This window comes from Miniopterus schreibersii (genome assembly GCF_964146895.1).
Source record: "Miniopterus schreibersii genome assembly, chromosome: 14".
In the NCBI taxonomy this organism is placed as follows: domain Eukaryota; kingdom Metazoa; phylum Chordata; class Mammalia; order Chiroptera; family Miniopteridae; genus Miniopterus; species Miniopterus schreibersii.
This window is the reverse complement of record NC_138114.1, coordinates 25,736,351-25,758,100: the sequence shown is the minus strand read 5'-3', so window position 1 is coordinate 25,758,100 and position 21,750 is coordinate 25,736,351. Positions and strand designations below refer to the sequence as shown.

At 39.2% G+C, this 21,750-nt stretch overlaps 1 protein-coding gene across 2 annotated transcripts in view; it reads right to left on the bottom strand.

The window, feature by feature from the left end:
• Nucleotides 1-21,750, bottom strand: part of ANK3 (ankyrin 3) — a 530,179-nt gene that overhangs the window by 448,255 nt on the left and 60,174 nt on the right. For both annotated transcript variants that reach the window (XM_081157598.1, XM_081157588.1), the window contains exon 2: nucleotides 10,436-10,474. In XM_081157598.1, the coding sequence (XP_081013724.1) occupies nucleotides 10,436-10,474 (39 nt within the window). The remainder of the gene's footprint in view (nucleotides 1-10,435; nucleotides 10,475-21,750) is intronic.

Sequence of the window (21,750 nt, the reverse complement as noted above, 5' to 3'; positions counted from 1 at the left end):
TATTACTTAATACATTAAGTATATCTATTACTTTATCACAGTGTTTAATCTTTTGATAACTATTTCAATATCATTAACTTCTATAATATTTTATTTTATGTATTTAAAATTGTCTTCTGAGAAAGGGTTCACAGGCTTCATAAATTGGCCAAATGTTCTCAGGAAGGTCAATGTGAGGGTTTAGCATGTAACAGGAATGCATCTGCCCCACTTGTCTTCAAACCAATGAAGGACGCTACTCAGCAAATGTCTGTGCATTGAAGAAAGGAAAGAAGTCAACATCCTTACTAATGTTTTATGTATGATTTAAAATAGTTCACTCTCCACTTTTCTACAAAGAACTCAAAGGGAGTGTGGAAACCGAGACAAGGTGTCAGGCCTTTTTCCAATAGTCATTGGCACACTGACACCTCATAAACAAAACCCCAGCAAGAACTAAGGCCAGGACTGGAACCCCACTTGCTTTAGGAGGACATGGATGGTAAACATAAGCTCATCATGAATGCTTCGAGTAGCTCTGTCCTAGAGTGTGAACATGGCCTCATGAATATAATGCAAAACAGTGACTTTTAAAGATAAAAAGCAAATGTTTCCTCCACAGTAGGCCAAATTATGAGGGGAAATGCAAATGATAATGTTTACATGCAAATGTTATATTCCTGAATTTCAAAAACATTTCTATCTTCAAATAATTTACATAGAGAGCTATTGGCAGACCAAAAAAATGCCAAGTGCTATTTTAAAGCATAAAAGCTAAGGATTGCAATAATGAAATGTTGATTATCATAAGAAATTCCATCAAATGTGTTACTAAAATCCATAGCCAGTGGCTACAGAATTGTATGAATCAACAGCACAGTTAAATCATCAGAAAGGAGATTGAATTTCACGAGATTTTCCTAGTGAAATCATGTTGGCTCCTAATTATCACCATTTCCTCTTAGTCATCACAAGCTATTCGTTCAACAACCTAGACTGAAATGTTGCCAGATATCGACAACAAGCTCTCGGATACACAGATTCTACAGTCCATCGCTTCCCCCTGTGGGACACAGGCAGAAGACCTGCATCATTTTGTTCCTCTCATATCCCCTTCTGCACCTGTAAGAGAACTGAACAGTTCTGAGGCACACCCCTCAGCCTCACTCCATAAACACCAATGCGTAATTAAAAATGGGTCATTGAAAATATGAACACTGGTAACAAGCCTTTGCCCAAGCACTTGTTTAAAAGCTGATTGATTAGTGTTTCAAAGACAAAATGTGTGAAGGTCCAGAGGATTTACATATAAAAGTTGGCTCCAAAGAATTCTGTCAGAATAAAACCCTATTACAAAGGTTTATGATCTTCTATTCAGAGATGACTCTGGAGGACAAGAGAGGCGAAGGCGGTGCAGGTCCAAAGCCACTGATTTATGACAGAGAGGTGCACAATAAAGACCAGAAGTAAAAGAATGCAAAGCTACATGTATGTTTTCTTAATCAAAGAGAGGCTGACAAAGTATGTGACTCCGTCATGTTTTTATAAAAACTGTTTTATCTGCGTCAAGGCCTAAATGCAACACCTATTGCCTGTGAGGTGGTGCTTACCTTATTTATTTATTTACTTACTTACTTGTTTATTTAATTAATTTTCTAGCAAGATCAAACGGAAGTGCTTTCAACAAATCAAGTAAAGTTTTTCTGGAAAAGGCATTTCTATAAATAAAAACTCCCCGAATGACGTAAATACACAATACAAAACACAAGAGCTGATTTTTAAAAATACATAATCCAAAGAAAATATTGTCTCTCTCGTTTGATTGCTGGTTTGTGACAAAGCTTGTGAACTCCTCCCCCGGTTGCATAGCAACCAATTTAAGCAGCAGTTCTAGCCTGTAAGAAATTTCCATGTCAGAGCTGTGGAAATAGAAGCTAAGTACTCAGTATATTTTTCAAGGTTACCTATATTTGCAAAAGGAAAAAGGAAGATGGAATAATTTCCTTGGGGTTTTTAGAACCAAAAATCTGGAAGGAAGTTCTCTAATGCTTTGAGCCTCTCTACAATAATTCCTCACCACCTATACTCTAAGTAGACAACTCCCACATGGGAAAGACAGGCTCTAACACCCATAGGAAGTGCACTTTACTGAAACAAAATAGCCACGCTCCATAAAACGAAATCACTGAATTCAAGAGTTAGAAGGCAGACAGTGCCTTCCCTCCATAAGTACCACCATCATAGTCCACGCTCTATGCTGTCCCCAGGATTGCTATTGGACAGAACAAGATTTATTTTAGGTTTTGCTGCCATAGTTTTCCAATAAACAGATTACTATAACTTATTCTTTTAGTATCTTTCACCATCTCTGAATATGGCTGATAGTACTGACAAGTCCCTAAAAAGAGTGATTCATTTCCATAGAGGCTCATCTTAAAAGCTTGAGCCTGGTAAACAGAATCAGTAAACTTACTGGCATCAGCACAACTGATAGGACAGACCAGCTTTCAGTCTGTCTCTACCCAGGTTGCACAGAGGAAAAAATAAACACCACAAATTATTAGGTGTGATGAGTCCAGACCCAAAGGCTCTTAAAGATGGGAAAAGCAGAGGCCTACAGAGAGTGAGTCACATGCATTGGTGGGCTGCTGTTAGTTTTTCTACACTTAAGTTACAGAGTCTATCCTTTTATGTTTTATGTCCAAGACACCAAAGAACAGGGCTTTCTTCTCACAGTGAAATGATGTAAATGGAGCATGTGTTCTCTTAAATAAGTGAGTTGGATAATGGGACAGTGGAAAAAGCACTGGACCAATGTCTGGGTTCTAGTCACAGGTAGGTCAATCATGGGACTTTGTATAAGTCATATAAGCTCAGCTCTGTTTCTTGATCTCTCGAATTAAATTCAGATGAGCTTTTCTACCCAAGAATGGTCCAAAAATCAAATAATGTCAAATAAAGTAGCAAGAAAACATATACAAACTTTTACCAAGAACGCTTTTGGATTTTGCCCACTTCTTACTTCCACAAGTCATGCTGTAGTATTGTCATACTGGTACTGATTATCTCCAGTCTCCAAATTATTAGTAGAGTGTAACACATTTCAGCTTATTTCTGTCTCTACAGAGTTCTTGAGAAAATAAAAAATGAAGCCCTATCATTAGACTTTAAACCAGCAGAAAATTTAGCACTAGCTGCTGATGGGCAGCAATACTGATAATTAGAAAAGGAACATAGAAAATGAAAGGCAGTCATACTCCTGTTCCCTATATTCCTGATTTTTAAAATGATGCATTTCTTAGATTTTCAATGACTGAATTTGGACAAAAATAAAAACGATTATAAGTTGGGCCGGGGAACATTTTCTTTTAAAATATTGATAATAGCACAATACTATATATTATTCAAAAGCTTTTGATTAATCAAATTAATTGGTCTCGTGAGAAGATTTAGAAAAAGTACACATCACCTTTTCTAAAACATATATTTCTATAGACAGAAAAGCCTTCCCTCATTTGGGGATTAAAAATATTTACTTTTTCATTAAAAAGCATGCCTTTTTATATGAAAGCATTCATACACGTATTAAATTAAAAGTGAAAGAGCAGTTGTCAATTTTAATGTTAGAGACCATGGAGTGTTTAATAGCTGATTAAGGTACAACCTTGCTAGGCCTGTACTCGTGACCTGTCAGCCACTGTTTGGGCACATTTAACAGCATTTGCAGAAACTGCTGAGTTTACTTAATGAGGCAGGCAGGTAAAAAAAGGCCAGTCTTCATCCGGGAGCACGGAATTCACGGCAGAGAGGAGGCAGCCTCGGAGACGGAGCACTGCCCTCTCCAGCAGAGAAGCTTGGCCGCCACATTAGTCACTTCAGCCTCCTCCACAGTTTCCAAAGCATCACCTACGTCACGACAGTCATGATCAGTGTGCTGGAATCATCAATAGCCAAGACTCCCGGGAAAATGTGACTCTCAGCTCACTGCGCCCCAGATCCGGCAGGAAGAAATCTTGCACAGAGCAGATGCATGGAATACACCCAGCAAGCTGTTGTGTATGGAGTTCAGTGTCTCAGCTCACGCAGAGGTATCAGAGCTTAAACCTTTATTTGAAATGGAACAGATATAGAACTGTAAAGGAAACAGAGTCTTTAGATGAGGAAAGGCTTATTAAGTCAATCTTTCCCCCATATACTTGCATTCACTGAAGGCAAGAACTTACGGAAAGCATTCCCTTCCAGGTCTAGATGCAGAGAACTAACATGTGCCCAGCGATGCCCTGTGCTAGGCACCATACTGGGCGTTATTAACACTCCCAGGAGGTAGGTATCTTATCTACTTCAGAGATGGGTAACCAGAGCTCCGAGAAGAAAAGCGGCTTGCCGTGGGACCCTCAGGCAGTGAGGCGTGGGACAAAAAGTTGAGTCTGCATCAAATGGACTCTTGGGCTCATCTCTTTTTCGTTACACCACACACGTCCTCCATCTCTCATTTAAAAAACACACAAAATCTTACCAAGAATGGCTGAATCCAACCCAGAATACCTAAATCATTGCAAACGGCTGCCTATTGAATCCTGCAAACTTTCTGTTAAAGAGCAACATATTTACATGCCAGAAGGTTTTAGCATATGTTCTATCTATTTTATTTCCAAGGACCTATCAGCACAGTGCCCAGGAATCCTGACAAGGCTGACATCTTAACTGCTGACTCTTTTCTCAGGAAGTTATACTTGCCTTGAATTATAGCTGGATATTCAACACACTGGATCAAAGTTGAAATAAATAAATGAAGTAATAACTGTCACCAATATGGCTTTAGTAGTTATGAAGCAATTCAAAAGGGCATGTTAAAGCATTAGTAGAAGGTAGGAGGGATTAGAAATCAGAGAGCTGAGATAAAGAGCAATGCAGTGTCCCCAAACTGGAGAACAGGCGTGGAGAACAGGGAGAGCAGGAACTTACAGCTGAGGGGAAACCAGCCTCGTACAGTTCTTATTGTCTGCAGCAGCTACTGCTGAATTCCCCGGGTGTGGCCAACCCTGGCCAGTACTTGAATGTCACACCTGAAACTCTGAACATTTTCCTGCTCTCCCTGATTCAGAATCTAATGTGTCAGCAGACAGCACAGCCCTGGAAAGAGCATGATTTAGGGAATCATTTGGATCTGGGTTCAAATCCAAGCTCTGCTATTTACGAACTATTTCATGTCTCAGTTCCCCCATCTATAAATTGGAGGTAATTAAACCAGTCTCACACAGTCACTGGAGAATCAAATGAGTTAACACCATGTAGCACATAAAGGCCACTCAATAAATGTTAACTCCTTTCCTTTCTTTTACTGCACCATTCGAAGTAATTAAGTATGAGCTGGCTGGTTATAGGCTCAAAGACAAACCATAATCAGCCACATCAGGAAGTCTTTTTCTCTTTCCTGAATCTAAGAAAGAATACATATGTGCCCTATTTTCTTTAAGGCCTGAGACAGAATCACTTTTTATTTCAATAACCTCTTGAATCGGGAGTTACAGACTGAGCAGTGGATGATATGCACTATGATATGAAACATAGCTATCCCGGATTTATCTCCTTAGCTGATAATTCAAAGCCCCTGGCATGACTCTAGCCTACATTTTCAGCCATATTTACCACCTTTTGATTTTTAAATCAAAAATATGATCTGAAATTGTGCCCAAACATATTTTCTAAAAATTAACAAATTTTAAACAATTCTACAGTTACCAGTTCCACCATAGTTAGAAAATAAGTGTTTTTGACCAAATTTTTAAATGAAACTTTGCGAGTTAAACAAAATAAAAAGAATTAAAAGGCAAAGGAAATTTTGAAAAATATAGGGTGTCCCCAAAAATGTATACACACTTTAACAGCTGATTTTATTACATTTTGAAAATGAAATGTATTTTAATAAACACTGGCTTTATAATTATTCAAAGTACATATATATATTTGGGGGGGACACCCTGTATTTGTTAAAAGACTGATAATCTTAATACATAAAAAGCTCATGTAAACTGACAACAAAACATTAATACCTTAATAAAATAATACCCAAAAATATAGATAGACAATTCACAAAAGAAGTTAAATGTTTACTAAGCATGGAAAAAAATGTTCTATATCTCATTAGTGATCAAAGAAAAGCAAGGATGAAACTCTTTTGTAGAAAGATTCTTTTACTGAGTACAATTTTTATTGTTGGTCTCTAAATATATTTTTACAGGAGGGAATAAAATAGATTATCCCTCCACCTTCACGGAGATAGTAAACACCAGTATCAGCTGTCTGGGAGAAAACACTGTGACGTTAAACTTCGTTTCTGAAACCTTTAGCAACTTTGTAGTGGTTCTGAAAAACAGAGGGACAGTTGAGAAATTAGATTTTCTCTTGAGCAGAAGGATAGTATCAGCTGTGAGAGCATGAGATTTACCATTTCTGGTTATGGATTTTTTTGGTCTGCTGAGCCAGAATTCTAAGCTCGTGGGTTTGAGCTGATGTCAATTACTTGCATGTCACAATTAGATGTTAATTAATTAATGACTTGACATTTATAAGATGATGTTTTAATATAGGTAAACTATATACTTTTATAATTATTCTGATTAACTGATTATTTTTTAATCTTCCAACTCAGTCTCTCAGTCTCACACACACACACACACACACACACACACACACCCCTAACACATTTTTAAAGGGCCTACAATAATATTAGTCTCTTTAGAACAAAAGCAAACACGTCTTCTTTGAATGTCAGAGAAAGATGTTTAGGAACTGATATTCCAAAGAAAATGGGACTCTTCTTTCTACTGACATTCAAGAAGATTCCCCGTGAAACAGCAAAGAGGAAAGAAAGACCCGTCTGAGCTGTCAGATCCACCCTAAGACGAAGTAAAATGAATGACAGCCGATGCCGCCAGCCAGGGAGAGGACTCTGGCGTCTGAACCTGATGTCGGCCAGAGTCTCACCTAAAGACCTTCAGGGCATCTGCCCCCTTTGTGGTAGCTCCGATTGTTCTGGATGTAAAGTGAAAACAAGCCTTTGTCAGCAGCAGGAATCATCCTATTTTCAGGCAGCCTCACTGTAACCCACACCCTTCAATCCGTGAGTCAGCTCCGACGGTTCTTAGGACGGCGCCCTCAGGGTTCAGACCCCACCTCGCAGGATGCGACACTGTTTCCTATCGCTCCGTTCTGGAGTTCAAGGACAAAGAACCCTACCCGAGAGGCCTGCGCTTCCTTCATCCTTCATATGAAGTCAACAGGGCATCCTGACAGCACACCTGTCTTCAAACGTCAGGTGGCCTTCACAGGCTTTAGATCGCAGGCCTGCCTTTGGCGCACGAGACTGGAACAGTGGCCTCGGTTTCTTCAACGCTGCCACGTGATGCGCGTTCTACAAAAGCACCTGATCAGCGCAGTGGGGGGAATGAAGAATCAGACAGAATAAATGGGTTTCCTTCAACTCCTCTCGCCGTTAAACTAGAATTCATGCGAGCCGCCCCCTCCATTTGTGCCCTCTGACGTCACATGCCCTCACCTCTGCCCAGGGGCACTTTAATATTCTAACTGGGTGAGAGATTCAATAACAAGGATTCTGTGTTGCCTCCGAGGCCCCAGACACGGTTTGGCTGGCAAGGTGAGTAGGCGGCTGGAGGAGCTGGGGTGGATGCCAAGCCGTGAGGGAACTCTTTGGAGTTCAGATCTCTGACTTCTGGTATTTTCTTTGAAACTGGGACAAGGAAGAAAGAAGGTGAACGGAGCCGACAGTCCAGTTTTCCAAAGCACCATGGCGGTTATGTTTATATACAAACCAGACAGGCCAGAAGAGACACGCCCAAGATACCGAAAGTGTAAAGCAGAAGCAAGCCTTCACCTTGGGGATAAAAGGCATCAGCTCCCAGCCTCTTCTGGCCCGTCGGTGTCAGCCGCCCACCTCACTGAATGGGGGTGTGGGAGCCCCCCGAGGAGCCATTTCAGCCTGCATTCCCAGCAGCTGCATTCCCGCGTCTCCTGACCCCAGGTACAAAGGCAGCACTTCAGGAAAGACAGCGTTTAAACCACGTATAAAAGATCGCCACAGAAGCTGGCATAAGCCCACATTCATTCCAGAAGCTCTTTAAATAGCTAAAGGCTAGATACAGGAGTTGATCAAATACACAAATACATGATCAGAACAGAACAAGGAAGTCCTAAATCCACACACGAAGAGCTGTTTCATTCTCATATAACACTTCAAAAAAATTAAATACTTGAGACAACATATATTTTGGTTCATCAGAGTATTGGTGAAATCCTCTTTTAGTCATTCTAAAATGGTATCAATTATTAACTATACTGGACTTAAAATTCTAAAGTGTGGTCAGAAAATGCTTTTGAGCAACCGCAGAATCCTCGAAATACAGTCAGGAATGGGAGCAGCTGGAACATGCCCATCTCTGTCTTGATTCTGCCATTGTTATTCAGATAACCTCTAGATTTTTATTTATTCAACTACATAAAATGAGAGTTCGGGATCAGACATATAAAAGTCTACCTTAGCTTTGAATTATGAAGACCTCTGCTGAACTCTGGGTAGCCACTAACTAGATCTATGCTCTTGGCCCAATAATTTAACATATGGATCAATTTTTTAACTTTAGATAATAAAGATAGTTACATTTTTACCCCTTAAAATGCTTGGAAAAGGAAATATACCCTAAAAATGCAAACATTCTTCAAAAGATCAGACATATTATACATGGGAAGATGGAATCAAGTGTAGGACTCAGATGAACCTGGTTTTAGCTTATCACTAATGACACAAATAACACTGACCAGCAACATTATATCATTACAGAGCTTGCACCCCGCTGGTGACATGATGAGAAATGCCTATTAAACCAAAGTAAAAATCTCAATAGACGACATTATCACTCTTATTAGTAGCTTGTGACAAAAAAATCTGTATTCTGCTAGCATTTCACTGAATAACAATTAAAAAGTAACATGATTTAAGGAAAATAATTCAAATGCACTTATATTTCAAAGAATTACAGTAGTGATATGTATAAAAGAAGAAAAATAACTAGTTTTCCAAGATAGAAAACAGAATTATGTTAATTATTATTGCGCTTAGCCATATGAAATAGCTGGTGTTGGACTATTTCTGCCGTACCAAAACGGCAATCTCACGTAATTCAATCTAAGCCTTTTCCATAGACGTCTTTTACTGTAACCCATCATATTTCTACATGTGAATCTATACATATGAATGCAGAAGTCACCTTAGAAAAAACAACACTAAGCCATAATAACATGAACTGTATTATTTGATATTTACTGAGCTCTTCTGTCACTGAGTTAAATGTTTTATCTCACAGCAAATCTATGCAGTAGATCCTATTACTAATCCATTTTCAAATGAGCAAAACAAAGCATAGAACAATTCAGTCCCTTGTCTAAGACCACAGGGCCCGGCAGAGTTGACATTCAAATGCGCTCTGGCCTAGCCCTTACCTTAGCCTGCCAGGGAAAAGGACGGCGACCTCCCAGGCTAAAAGCAGAAAGAGGCGTGGAAGTTATGAGCATAAGGAAAGATGAATGGCGGGGACTCCGGGCAAATGGGAAAGGGAGAGGGAGAGTGGCAGCATTTACTCATCACTGTTGACCGGAAAGGCACCTGCACAGACCCCTGAGCAGAATCCCTTCAAGGTGAGACAGGCACATCAGGTCATCGTGGCTACAAAGTCTCTCACTATTAAAATCATCAAACTGGCTCTCCTTGCTCTGATTCCGGATCTAGAAGCAAATGACTGATCACGATTGGACTTCCATATAGGCTTTTCTTTTTTTTCTTTTTTTAATATATCTTTATTGATTTCAGAGAGAGGAAGGGAGAAGGAGAGGAGGAGCTAGAAACATCAATGATGAGAGTCACTGATCGGCCGCCTCCTGCACGCCCCCGACTGGGGATCGAGCCCGCAACCCGGGCCTGTGCCCCGACCGGGAATCGAGCTGCGATCTCCTGGATCCTAGGTCAACGCTCAACTGCCCAGCTTTTCAAACAGAAGAAAGAGAACGTATCAGTGAACCAAACCAAGCATTTGGTTTTCATGGCCTTATAAATAAAAAAATTGATGCTCTATCAGTCTCCAGAGGACATGGCTACCCTTACGTGCTATAACATCAACCACAAACTGTTCATCTGAGGACCAGATGTGCCATATAGTGAACACCCTCCAGTAGCCGCTCTACCATGAGCATGTATCCAGGTGGCCAGGTGGCCCCACTAGGCAAATCTATAAAACCCTTCCAATTGTTCTCTAATAAAAAATAATAAACTGGTTAAAAAGTAGCATCTCATATAAAAATTCATTGTAGTCCATGTTCATGATTACAACAAAGAAGGGGAACCAAAAATAATATATTTGATTAGCTCAGTGTAAATTTTCTTTACCTTTCTAGAGCTTCGTGAATAGTAGGATCCGTAGTCACCCTAAAAACAAAGAAACAGACATTTAGCAAACATGAAAGAATGTGTTAACAAATGTTTATTATTAATGGACTTAAAAAAGCAGGCAGTGCTTCGAAAGGAAACACAAAGAAAAACAGGAAGCATGATGGGTTATAGTAAAAGAAGTCTGCAGGCCCGGCCGGGCGTGGCTCAGCGGTTGAGCGTCGACCCAGGATCCAGGCGATTGGGGTTCGATTCCCGGTCAGGGCACATGCCCGGGTTGTGGGCTCGATCAATGACTCTCATCATTGATGTTTCTATCTCTCTCTCCCTCTCCTTTCCTTTCTCTGAAATCAATAAAGATATATTTTAAAAAATAAAAATAAATAAATAAAAGAAGTCTGCAGAAAATGCTTAGATAAATACACAATAAAGAAATGCTCTGACATATGCATATCAAATCAGTGGCATTGATCATCTTAGGTAGAACTTTTAAAAATGAGTTGTGCCAAATACACACAAATATGACCCTGAACTTAAAAATGAATACGTCAATGACATAGAACTCTCACCATTATGATAAAGATAATGCAAAAACAATTTTCCTCTGGGCGAAAACGCTGGCACTGTAAAACATTTGCCCAAACCATTCTCCTTCACAGTTATTATGAGAAGCCCATTTTCTCTCCCAAACTTCATTACCCTAAATATTGCTTATTGAGGTCCAGAATAACAAGGCATGTAAAAGCCAAAAACCTGATTATGCAAGAGATGATATGGTACCTATAATTTTATTAAGGAATTAATATAAGAAACTAAGGACCACAATGAAGGTTAGGGCTGACTTTCTGCTTTTACAACATGCTAACTTTATTCCATCTGGGGGAAAATACATTTAGCTCATTGTTTATTAGGACATAGTAATATGTGTAAGATGTAAATTATTCCGACTGGTATCAAAGTTTAAATATACAGAATGTGAAGAAAGGAAAATTCTACTTTGTACCTTTAGCTCTAAAGGCACTTGCATGAGTTAATTCAAGTCGACCAAAGCTATATAAATTGACAGCACAAAAATTATTTGATCTTGTGAGCTTTTATAAATCCACTAATAAATCATAAAGAATTAAGTCTGAAATTTGAAGTTTCTACTTGAGGTTCCGATAAAAAAAATAGAAGAAAATTAACATATCTGAAACCTTACTTTATTCTTAGTATCTCAGCCATATTTTCTTATTTAACCATCACAACAACTTCTAAAATGGTAACTTTAATAACCTTTTCTAACCATAAAAGCAATACATCTTCATTGTAGAAAATATGCAAACTATAGAAAATAAAAGCCAATCATGATACACCGCTTAGAACAAAATTAGTATCTTCTGTTGTTCCCTTTCAATATACAGGGTCACACACATACATGGTGTTTTAAACAAGATTAGGATTATACCACATATCTAATATATCTTGCCTTTTTCTCTTAACAATGAATCATTTTTATACATAACAGTCATTAACAACACAATCTTAATAATTGCACCCTAATCTTCATATTCACAAGGGAAAATCTGTTTAAGCATTTCCTAATATTTATTATTTAAGTTGTTTTCCTTTTTGTCTAATATAGTTAACATTGTAATAACATCCTTGTACAAAAATCTTGACATTTTTTTCTGCTAACTTCCTTATGTAAAATTCACCGAAATAAAATTTCTGAAGAAAAGGCATAAACTTTTTCCACAGCATTTGTTTACAGTCTGCCCATGAAAAGGACAATTAGCAGGGTAGCTTGGATCCTATGTCTCAAACGTTCACAAATGTATCTTAACATTTTCATAAAATACCTTTCATTTCATAGTGAAAATGGTCTCTACTTTTAATTTTCATTATTTTTTTTCTTATTATTACTTCTGAACAATTTTTTAAATTTATGGTGATTATCCTGTTTATTGCCTTGACCATTTTTACTTAGGAAATTTGTGGTTTTCTTATTGATTTGTAAAATTTCTTTATACAATCAAGATATTAATAATTTGTGTACCAAAATTATATAAATATCTTCATTTGCCTTCCTAGTCTGTTACATGCACTTAGGTTTGGTTTCTAATGGTTTTTGGTGTACAGAAGTTTAAATTTTATATAAACATATCAATAATTTCTTTTGTTTCTTGTGTGGTTTCTATGCCTAGAAAGTTCTTCCCCAGTCCAATTTCAATTAAATAGCAAGTTATATTTTCTTCTACTTGCCTGCCAACCCTGCCATGATATTCTACCCTTGGCTCCATTTTTTTTTTCAATCTGTGTAGAATTTTTTGTAGGTATGGGGTCAGATGAGTAATTAATGTGATTTCTGATAACTCAGCCTTTTACCCAACACAACTGGTAAAATCATTTATTCCTTTATGGTTCATCTGTATAAGATTCTCTTTGAGAGCCACTGCTCTCAGGTATAATTTGAGCTCTAATGTTAGTTTTGACAACTGGAGGGTTTTTTTTTTTTTAGCTTCTCTAAGTCTTAGTTTCCTTATTTGTGAAATGGGGATAAGAATACCTGTCTTACAGTTTTGTTGTAAGGATTAAACTAGATAAATTACAGTAAGCACTGAGCTCATGCCTAGCCCAGCACGTGTGCTCAGTAAGTCAAGGGCTGGATACCAGATTCAGGGCTATTTCTCCTCTTCTGATCCATCTGTTAATTCTTGTACTCATATAGTGCAAACTTGATAGAACATATACTATTTGTTAGAAGAAATATCTCCAACTACTTTTTCAAAATTTTTCTGGCTATTCTAAGCTGTTTGTTCTTTGCAAGAGCCCAGATCACTTTTCATTTCAGTTACTCTTAGGATGCTTTTTTCCTCCCACAATTACCTCTTTCTCTCTCTTTTCGGCATGCCTTATTACACAGCCCCAAACTTCCAAAACAGTGTTTAAAAACGATGGTGAACACAAATAGCCTTGCCTTTTAACTGATTAAAATATTAACGATTCTAGGGTCTCATCATTGAGTTAGAGTTGGCTATGGGTTTAAAACAGGTAGTCTTTAGAATACTAAAGAAGCATCCTTATAGTCTTATTTTTAATTCTTTTTATCTCCATCCCACAGAGGAAACCAAATTTTAGAGGCTATATGAGATGCTCAAAGTCATACAGCCAGTACATAGTGGGGCCTAAATACACACCCAAGTTGTCTGGTTTCAACGCCTTTTTTTTTCCCAATGCAACCATGCTACCACCCTGTGATATAGTCAGTCTCCAACCCAGCAATATGTTTTGTCCCAAACTTAACTATATAAATTCATTTAGACTTATGAAACATCTTACAAAAGCAATATAATAAAGAATGGTTAATTTCTCAGCTGATCTGAAGAAAAGTAGATTATCCATTATTATCTGCAGAAATATTTCAGTATTTATCAATGTTTGTTGAGAAAAAGAATTTAGTAGGAGATACCAGAGACATTGCTGGGGCTCCTCCCTAGTCATCTCCTAGGCAGAGAAAACAAAGAACTTCAATAACTTTGGTCCCTGAGGGCACAAACCCTGAGGTAGAAAAGGGTAGGACTTTCAAGCAAAATAGAAACTCTTGGAGGAAGTTAGCAGGTGAGACGGAGATGGTGGTAAAAAGTAGGGTAGAGAGATCAAGCCAGTGTAGAGGTTTAAGTGGCACCTCTGACCTCTCTTCTCCATAGGCCCATTAGGGTTCAGAGTGCCTGCTAGAGTAAGAGCTAAATAGAAATAAGATTGGCCCATCTACTTTCCTTTTCATGGCCACCAGCCAAGCTCTGATTCAAATTTTTGCCCTCCCTCTGACCATGAACTTGCCATTTTGGAAAGGCAAGTTTCCCTTCTATTGGCCTGGTCCCAAATAACATTTCTTTCTCTGCTGCTCTAGAATAGTTTAACTTTAGCAAGTGTTGAAAAACTGACAAGAAATTGTAGATTTGAAGAAAGTTTCAATTTCTAGAAACCTCAATCAAAGGTGACCCTAGTGTTCCCTAGATGGAGCTGTCCAGGCCATAGACTTTCTCTAGGTCAGTTCTGCTGCCTTCTCAGAGAGCTCCTCTAGGAGCCAGTTTTCTCCCTTCTCTCTAACAGAAACCCCAGATGCCCCTCCCAACCTTCTCTGTACTCAAACAAAAACACACAAAACATACTGGTCCTACCACCTCTTCCTGTACTCTCCCCAGAAAAGGTCTGAGAGTCTTGCAAAGACCTCATCTAGATGACAAAGATTTGACCAGACTCATCCACACCCATCTTTTCTGGTAACCAGCTTCACACCAAGAGCCCCCAACCAGGTTCCTCCTCCCCTGTTTTCATTCTGCCGAACAAGTCAAAATCATATGCTGTGAAGAAGAGTGATATATTTAAATAAAATTAGAATAAATTAAATAGAATTAAATTAATTATAATTAAATTTGGTAGAATGGAATTTAAATAGAAAATATCCTATCTCCTTTTCTCTTCTCACAGCCCAACCATGTATCCATGGCTCCATTGAGAAACAAAAAGGCTTAGCTGTTCACTCTTGATTTGGCATTAATAAAAATGAAAGACACAATCACATGTCCAGGGGTTTCACATGTTATATTATTGGTCCTACAAAATTATCCTATGAGAACAGCAGGGAAGACATTAACGTTGTTATTTTATGAAAGAAGAAACTGATGAGCAAAGAAACAAGCAAATTACCTAGAGTTGTATGCTCAATTAATGGCAGCAACAGGACTTGAATCCAAGGCTGTTGTTCACAAATCCAAAATCTTCCTGTTCCCTGATACTGACTCCCACAGTCTTTAGAACCATTGGTTACCAAACTTGTATAATTCTATCAGAGCCACAGAGGCAATCATGCTTTATTTCTCAGCCATTGTTCACTAACAAGACTGTTCTCAAGTCCAGGGGAATTACTTCAAGACTGTCTCATACAATTCTTGTTTCTTCCTTGACTGAACAATCTCTTAAGGTAACAAGCAGGAAAATATAGGTTATATCATGCCTGAGCTTACAAACGTAGAAATGGAGTTGTCTCTCTCAGTGTAAGGCATACTGGAATCTTGCCTTACAGAGTGGAGGAAGAAGGTTTAATATGAGAGAAAAGAGAGGGCATAGAACTGAAGTTAATGAATTCTAGATTATTTTTGATACTGGAACCACAGGACCCAATCAGAGCTTTTAGGTTAGATTCCCCCAAATCACTGACCTATGAACAGTGCTACGTGTTACAGACTGACCCAGAAACACAGTACATTTATTTGCTCACATGAATTCAGTTCTTTAAAACACAACTAAATCCTAAAAATAAATTCCCTAACCACCCCAGCACACTATGGATCCTAAGAGCACCCATAATATTCACTTGGCACTTATGTACAGTAGAGAAGCCACCATTTTAACATGTTTGTTCTTGTGACGTTAAAAGTTTGCTGGATCTTCCCTCAAAAGAGAGGAATTAAATTCTGCATTTATTCTGTCCCTGCCCATTTCTAGGTATTATCTTGGCCTCTATAGGGCATCTAAGGCACAATCCTTACTCTTAGGGGGGTTGCTGTCTATAAAAGGCAATGAGATATGAACAAAAATAACTTCGATGCAAGGCAGAGCACAGCAGGTGTCACGGGGATGCACGAGAAAAGGTTTATCTAAAGAGGAATGAAACAAATCTGTTTTAAGCAATTAAGGCCTTGTGATACTGGGGCACTTGGATGAGACCACAAAGATTTTGAATAGACAAAGGAATTTTAGGTTGAGAAGACAGCAAGGAAAGAACAGTTAGGAAAACATAGGGTGATTCTGTAATTCGGGATCACTTTATTATTTTACTGGTTTATGTGGCCAAGGAAAAAGTATATTTATAATCAAAACCAGCTGTAAAATCTAGAACATAGGGACAAAAGTGTAACAAGAAGACACGAAAGGTTGTTGAACAGGAAAGTGGCATGACTAAGGCTATTAGAAAGATTTAGCCAGCAAGAGCATGTTCGATGGAATGGAGAGGGAAAGATATAAGGTAACTCCACGTGGAAGTTTAACCTTGCCTAAGAGAAGTCTAGCTTTTGCCCTCTCTCCTGGGAAGTGACCTCTAAGCCTTTGGACTATCCTGGCTGATAAGAGTGACTTTGTTTAACACTGGGGCTTTAGGCCACACCACAGAGGCTATGCTAATGTGATTTATGGGGGGTGCTTGTAGCCCCAGGGTATCAGCTCAGTCTCAGGAGGAACTGAAGACTAAGGTTAACCATGAGAGCAGTCAACAGTGTCTTTATGACCAAACAAGTCAACGTGACCCAGCTTCAGTGGCTCAAGTGAGCTCTATGGTTGGCAGTACTCCAGTGTGTTGTAACACATGGTTACTGGGAAAAGTAAAGATTATCTGCATGACTCCACTGGGACAGGGCGATGAAAGCGCAGCCCGTGGAACTATTCTGGACCCTGATCTACGTGCCTCTTCCCTTGATTGTTTCGAATCTGTGTCCTTTCACTGCAGCAAAGTGTAACAGTGTGTGTAACAGCTTTCAGAGTTCTGGGAGTCTTTCTAGTGGGTGATCTTAGGAACCCAAACTTGCAGCTGGTTTCAGAGGTGAAGGTGGCCTTAGGAACTTCAAAACTTTAAAACAACCAACAAGAACACGGTCCATACGACGCAGGGGAAAATTATGGTAGCCTAAAAAACAATGGTGGAATTGAAGAGCCACGAATGCTGGAGCTCTACAAAGAAAAACAAATAAAAATGGATGGAGACATAATTAGGTATAAGAAACTAAAAAAAAGTTAGTCTGAATTTCAAGAAAGCAATCAATTAAATTATCAATAAATAAAAATTGAGAAACCAGAAGGTAGAGCTAGTTTGAGAAGGAAAGCGAGGGGAAATGGGTGAAACGAGGTCCCTGGGTGCCTTCAATCCCCTCCTCCATGTGCATACATACCAATGCCCCCAGTGAGAGGTGGACTCTCGCTTCTCTCCTTGGATCTTGTTTGGCCAACAGAACACGGTACAGGTGATAGTGTGCCCACTGTGGTCCTGGCCTTGAAGAGGGCAGGCAGGTCCCACTTCCTGCCTCTTGGCACCTGAGCCCCCATATAAAACAATTCAGGCCACTCTACTGAGACAGGCCACAAGCTGGAACACTGAGGCATCAGACGTGTGAATGAAGATGCCACCACAAGCAGGCAGAGCAGTGGGGCCTTTAGACGACTGCGACGGCAGGGAGACCCCAGGCAAGAACCCCTTGGAGGCAGGAGAGGTAATAAACAGCGTTGGTTAAGTCACTGCGCTCAGGGGTGGTTTGTTATGAAGAGATAATTCAGTTGCAAGATAGTAAATATAATTCAACAAAATCATTTTCCCTAGCTAATCTCTTTATTTAGAAAGTATACGATCTTCCAAGACAATGGAGGTGGGGAGTAAGAAATACAACTCATTAAATCCCCAGATGGCACAAAGAGCTTGAGAACATTTTGCTATGGGGCTACAGATGATCGGGATGAGTTTATTTTCCAAAGCACCTCATTTCTATGTAAGGAGCCCCTGAGGATAATATGCTCAGTCGGGTCTCTGATTATACCTGATCACCCTCCCGTCTCACTTCCTATCTTCACTTTTCCGGCTTATTAATATCTTTACTCTAATCCTGGTGGATAAATTGCTGGCAAGCTTGCTTAGTTCTGTGCTATTTGCATTCACACTAGAAAGGAACACTCATGCATGCACACACACACACACACACACACACGAGCGTGAACAGATTAATCCTTTTCTTAATTTTTATTTTGCTATGTTAAAAATCTTTCAAAAGAGTCCATGATTCTGTAAAATTATGGCATTTTGGTTCCAAAAACGGAGACAAAATATTGGTTAAAATAATGCCTGAGGCATAAATAGGTATTTTTAAATGCTGAGTGAATAAATAAATAAACAGGCAGTATCGTGCAAAGTTTATAATGACTGTTAGATTTTGTATGAGTACATATAATAGAAAAACAAGGGTTCTTACAGCCATATTTTGGAACATGGACCCCCTCAGCAGACGAATACAGCCTCTGGAGCCCACCTCTAAATAAGGCTTTTAAAGGCATAAAATAAAATAGGATTGCTAAAGAAACCAAACATAGTAAAACATAGTTATCAAAATTTTTTTTAAAACAAATTTATGATAAAATAAGTGCTTCTACGTTAATGCATTAAATTGTACAATCTAGTGGCAGGTCTAATAACAGCTGTAATTTTGAAGTAGTTATGAGTAGAAATATCTCAACAATTGAACCATAACATAAAAATATTCATAATTACTATTGCTGAGAAAGTCAAAGGTACAGCTAATACCACTGTGGTTTCTCACCTATATTCATAATTAAAGGAAAAGCTGGATTTTGACTTAAAGATTACTAAAATGAAGTGATTTTTTTCACATCCGAATTCAGGGGCCTTGCAAGTGCTACTCATGACCAGTAGGTTAAAATCCCCTCAGTGAAGCATTAGACACGCCTCCTGTTAATTATACTAATTGCACAGATCTTCCAAAGCACTGAGCCTTGGTGACTGAGACACTAATAACCTGGGAAATCTCAAAAGTAAGAGGAGTCACTGGTTTCAAGAGGCAGTTGGGGATAGGGTTAAGGGGTCAAGTGGGCGAGATTTAAGAAGTAAAAGGGTTTGGGCCACATGACCATTTGAGGTTGTAGCAGGGTCCACAAGTGTAAACACCAGCATAAAGTCAGACTGACGACCAGCTGTAAAGAGACCAGGATGATGACTCATTTTCAAGACATCCACGTAGAAGTAAAAGTGACAGGGGCACTTATAATGCCCAAAGATTGAGCACCTGAATTAATCTGAAATATAATTATATTACTTATAAAATTGTAGAACACATATAATTAGGCGAGCAGGGATTTAAGTTTCTCTTTTCCTTAAGCTTCTTTCTCCTTGGCCTTTGCACCCTACACTCCCCTTGATCCTGGACGAAGCAATGAAGGAGGTGACAGAGCTGTGAACAACGGGTTAAGATACCACCTTATCGAGACATCGCCAGATGACCAAGAACAAAAGAATGAGGTCTGCAGACTTCCAGGACTGCACAGAGCTGCATTCCGTCCCCAGCCGCAGTTTGCCCCATTTCCCTACATAACCCTATGCCTCAGGCCACTCCTGAAGGCAGGTTTTGGATGCTCATATGCTCCCCTGTCTTCTGGGTTGGCCGGCCTTCTCAATAAAGGTTTTATATAATTCAACCCTGTCTCCACTGAATTGGATACAGCGACAGGCAACCCGAACCCCACCAGGGTTTCCCGGTGACAAAAGTGGGGCCATGAGTTTGGATGAGGGAACTTAAACAACTACAAAGATAGGACAGAGAAAATCCAAGCCTTGAGATTTACCAGATTTATGGGGAAAGGTAAAGGGCTGAAGAAAGAAAAGTTTGAAAGCAATGAACGAGAAATTGTAAATGGTTCATTCATGCAGTCTAGGGCCACAGGAGATAAGAAACGAGAGAGTTCGAATCAAGGCCGTAGATTAGCTATAATACTGAATTTAAATACAGAACCTTATCCGTTACCATAAAAGGAATTTAACTATAGCAAGAAATTATCAAATCAAACTGCAACCTCTAGAAAAACTGCATTTATCTTCAGCTAAAGTTTTCTGTTAAGTATTGATTCAAAATCCATCAAAGGGGGGGAAAGCAGGTAAAGGAGGTAATATACCATGATAAAAAATTCTATGGAAGCTCATTACCTTCTGCACCTGTACTGTGCTACCAAACACCTCTGTACAGGGACTAAAGGACTGAAGATTATAAAGATTAAGGTTAATAAATCCTTGTTGAGCCTGAGTGGGCTTTCTAGCAAATGAAACTTTGGTATATGTTATAAAGGCTACTAATAATATTATGCCAATGTCTTGCATGTAATTTTAAATCTGAAAATAATAAAACAAGCTCGTTCTTTATGGCACTGCTTATCTGACTTCTTTGGCATGAGTTAATCTTTGACTTGGTCTGGAGTTTGCCCTCTGATCAGCTGTCATCAGCTGGGTGACTCTGAACCCCAACCTTCCTACTTTTATCTACTTTAATTAACATACATCTAAATTGCACTTTCTACGTACCAGGTCCTATTCAAAGCACTTTACAAATGTAGGTCCATTTGATAATCACAACAACCTATAACACAGTTACTATTATCCCTCATTATATGAATGAGGAAACTGAGACCCAAGAGGTTCATTAACTTGGGGAATACCACAGAGCTAGTAGCTGACCAAGCCAGGAATCACAGGTAGGCAGTGTAACTCCAAAGCCCATGCTTTCAATCACGTCAATCTGTTGTCCACTGCTCTAAGATATCCTGTGGCAGGAAAAAGAAATGCACACAATATTTTGAATGCATTCCCAGCAATAAACCCGAATTCACTAAATGCCAAGTATTTAATTTTATTCTCTCCCCAAACTCAATACTCCCTCCTAGATTGATAATACCCATTAAGTTACTATTCGCTCATCTGTAACAATACAAGGACTATGTGTCAAATGCCACTTACAAATGAACATCACTGTTCGAGAACTCTACAGCCTGGCCATCCAGAGTATTTGTTGTCAATTTTACTTGAGGTTCCTCCTTGCAAGAGTGTTACTTGGTACAGTAACGTCATAGATTAGAAATCAGCTTTTTAAATGTTTCTATCAAGCTCTACATACCCCCTCTATGTAACTGCACTTGATAAAACTCTGTTTTTACATTTTTCTCTCAGCTGCCCCATGGCTACCCAGGAGCAATCATATGCTTGCCAATTGTCTAAAGTTGTGAATGATGACCCTGTGATTCTACACTGAGCCTCTCCTCTTCCATAGAAGGGGTTAGCTTCATATGTCCCATGAGAAAAAGCTTCAGGGGACGATTGCTGTTGAGCTACCATATGACAGAGCTTCAAGAAAACAAAAACAGGAGCCCCAACATCTTCCCACAACTTCAGAGAGGGGCTTGGTGATTGTCTTAGTCCATTCAGGCTGTTATAACAGAATACCACAGGCTGCTTGGCTCGTCTACCGCAAACATTTCTCTCTCACAGCTCGGGGCTGGGAAGTGAAGGTCGGGGTGCCAGCCGATTTGATGTCTGGTGACAGTGTCTTCTGGTTCATAGATGGCCATCTTTTCACTGTGTCCTCCAATGGTGGAAGGTACAAGGGAGCTCTCTGGGGTGTCTTTTATAAGGGCACTAATTTTATTCTTTTACAAGGGACCTAATCACCTCCCAAAAGTCCCACCTCCTAATACCATCACATTGGACATGAGGTTTCAACATATGAATTTAGAGG